This window comes from Corvus brachyrhynchos, unplaced genomic scaffold (genome assembly GCF_000691975.1).
Source record: "Corvus brachyrhynchos isolate BGI_N302 unplaced genomic scaffold, ASM69197v1 scaffold660, whole genome shotgun sequence".
Classification (NCBI taxonomy): Eukaryota; Metazoa; Chordata; class Aves; order Passeriformes; family Corvidae; genus Corvus; species Corvus brachyrhynchos.
Genome location: NW_008235547.1, coordinates 80,340 through 82,340, shown reverse-complemented (window position 1 = coordinate 82,340; position 2,001 = coordinate 80,340). Strand labels below are relative to the sequence as shown.

Sequence of the window (2,001 nt, the reverse complement as noted above, 5' to 3'; positions counted from 1 at the left end):
GCGGGCAGGGCTGGGGGAAAGGGGGGTCACGGAGCTTTGGGGGGCTCAGGACTTGGCAGGCCCCCCGTAGCTGCCCCCCAGCCCCACTCACGGTGCTTCTCGTGCTCCCCCTCTTCCTCGTCGCCCTCCAGGTCCTCGGCCTGGGTGATCCAGTCCCTGTAGCCCCGCAGGTCCTCCTCCAGCTGCTGCTTCTCCCGCAGCTTCTGGAAGTCCCCGCGGGCCTTGGCCTTCTCTCGCTCCTTGGAGAATTCCCTGGGGGGGGACAGGCGTGACCCCAAACACGCCAAGGACACGGCTCCTGCCCCACTGTTGACTCCACCGAGGGCTCCTCACCCGCTCAGCACCCCCAGCACCAGGTTGAGGACGAAGAAGGAGCCGAAGATGACGAGGCTGACGAAGTAAATCCAGGGCAGCTCGTGGCCCATCGCGTCCTGCATCTGTGGGGAGAGATTTGGGGTGATGGGGGGGACCCCAAATCCCTCCTCAGGTGAGGCCAGTAACACCCAGCAGAGAGGTTTGGGGGTTTGCCCTGTCGAGGTTTGGGGAGGGTTTGGGGGGCTCAGGGATGTGTGTGAGGATTTGGGGGAGCTCAGGGAGGGGTTATGAGGATTTGAGGGGCTCGGGGGTCTCACCAGTACAGCACATCTGTCCAGCCCTCCCTGGTGATGCACTGGGTTTGGGAGGGCTCAGGAAGGGCTTGTGAGGATTCTGGGGTCTCGGGGATGTGTGTGAGGACTTAGGGGGGCTCAGGGTGGCTGTGAGGACTTAGGGGGAGCTCAGGGATGTGTATGAAGATTTTGGGGGGCCCAGGGAGGGGTGGTGAGGATTCGGGGGGCTCGGGAGTCTCACCCAGTACAGCACATCGGTCCAGCCCTCCATGGTGATGCACTGGAACACGGTGAGCATGGCGAAGAAGAAGTTGTCGAAGTTGGTGATGCCGCCGTTGGGGCCCTCCCAGCGGCCCCGGCACTCGGTGTTGTTCTGCAGGCAGGCACGGCCGTGCCCCGAGAAGGCGCAGGGAGAGGGATCGTCCTCCGACTCCAGGTCTGGGGACAGGAGACAACGGGCCCTGGTGACAGCTCCGGGCTGGCTGTCCCCTCTCACTGCCCTCACACGGCTCCGGTCCCCGCTGCTGGCGCTTGTGCCCACTGACAGCTCCTGTCCCCACTGCCCACTCTTGTCCCTCCTGACAACTCACACCCCTGAGTTACTGTCCCAGGGGTGTGTTGGGAGCCCCAGAATCCTGCTGGGGTGTCCTGGGGGGTGCTCAGGGAATTTAGGGGGGGGTCTTGGTGTTTTAAGGAGTCCCAGAACCCTGCTGGGGTGTTCCTGAGGGATCCTGGTCCCTGGGCTGGAGGGGGTCTCAGGGAATTTAGGGGCGTCTCAGTGTGTTAAGGAGCCCAGAACCCTGCTGGGGTGTCCCGGAGGGGTGCTCAGGGAAATTAGGGGGGGTCTCAGTGTGGGGTGTCCCTGGGGGATCCTCAGTGCTGGGGGGATCTCAGGGGCTTTAAGGGGGTCTCAGTGTGTTAAGGAGCCCAGAACCCTGCTGGGGTGTTGTAGAGGAATTCCTTGTGGAGCGGGGGCATAGGATACCCCAGGAGAGCTTGGGCATCCCAGGGCTGTTGCAGAAGTACCCCTGACGGGGCCTCAGGCTGAAGATAGGCTTGCGAGGCACCTGCTAGCCAGCGGCCTTGAACAGCCTTGGGAAAAGGTACACACTGGTCAGCTCCCCCGCTGCTTAGAGGCTTTCTCATGGGAAAGGGGCGTGAACTTGGCAAAGTATAACTTGGTGTAAGGAAAACAGTAAAACTGGAGCACGATGCTCAAATCGTATCGGTGCCCGTATCGTGTCTCCAGCTGGTTCCCCTGCACCCGGGACCCTCCCCCCCGCTAAAGGGTGTTCCTGGGGGGAACCTCATTACTGGGGGGGTCCTCAGGGAATTTAGGGGGGGGTCTCAGTGTGGGGTGTCCCTGGGGAATCCTCAGTGCTGGGGGGGTCTC

The 2,001-nt window shown here is 62.7% G+C and overlaps 1 protein-coding gene across 1 annotated transcript in view; it reads right to left on the bottom strand.

The window, feature by feature from the left end:
• LOC103618144 (voltage-dependent L-type calcium channel subunit alpha-1F) overlaps positions 1-2,001 on the bottom strand; it is a gene marked incomplete at its 3' end in the record, with an annotated part of 29,285 nt that overhangs the window by 22,338 nt on the left and 4,946 nt on the right. Inside the window, 3 exon segments of the mRNA XM_017736712.1 lie at positions 31-252; positions 334-437; positions 850-1,186. Of these exon segments, the coding sequence (XP_017592201.1) occupies positions 31-252; positions 334-437; positions 850-1,186 (663 nt within the window).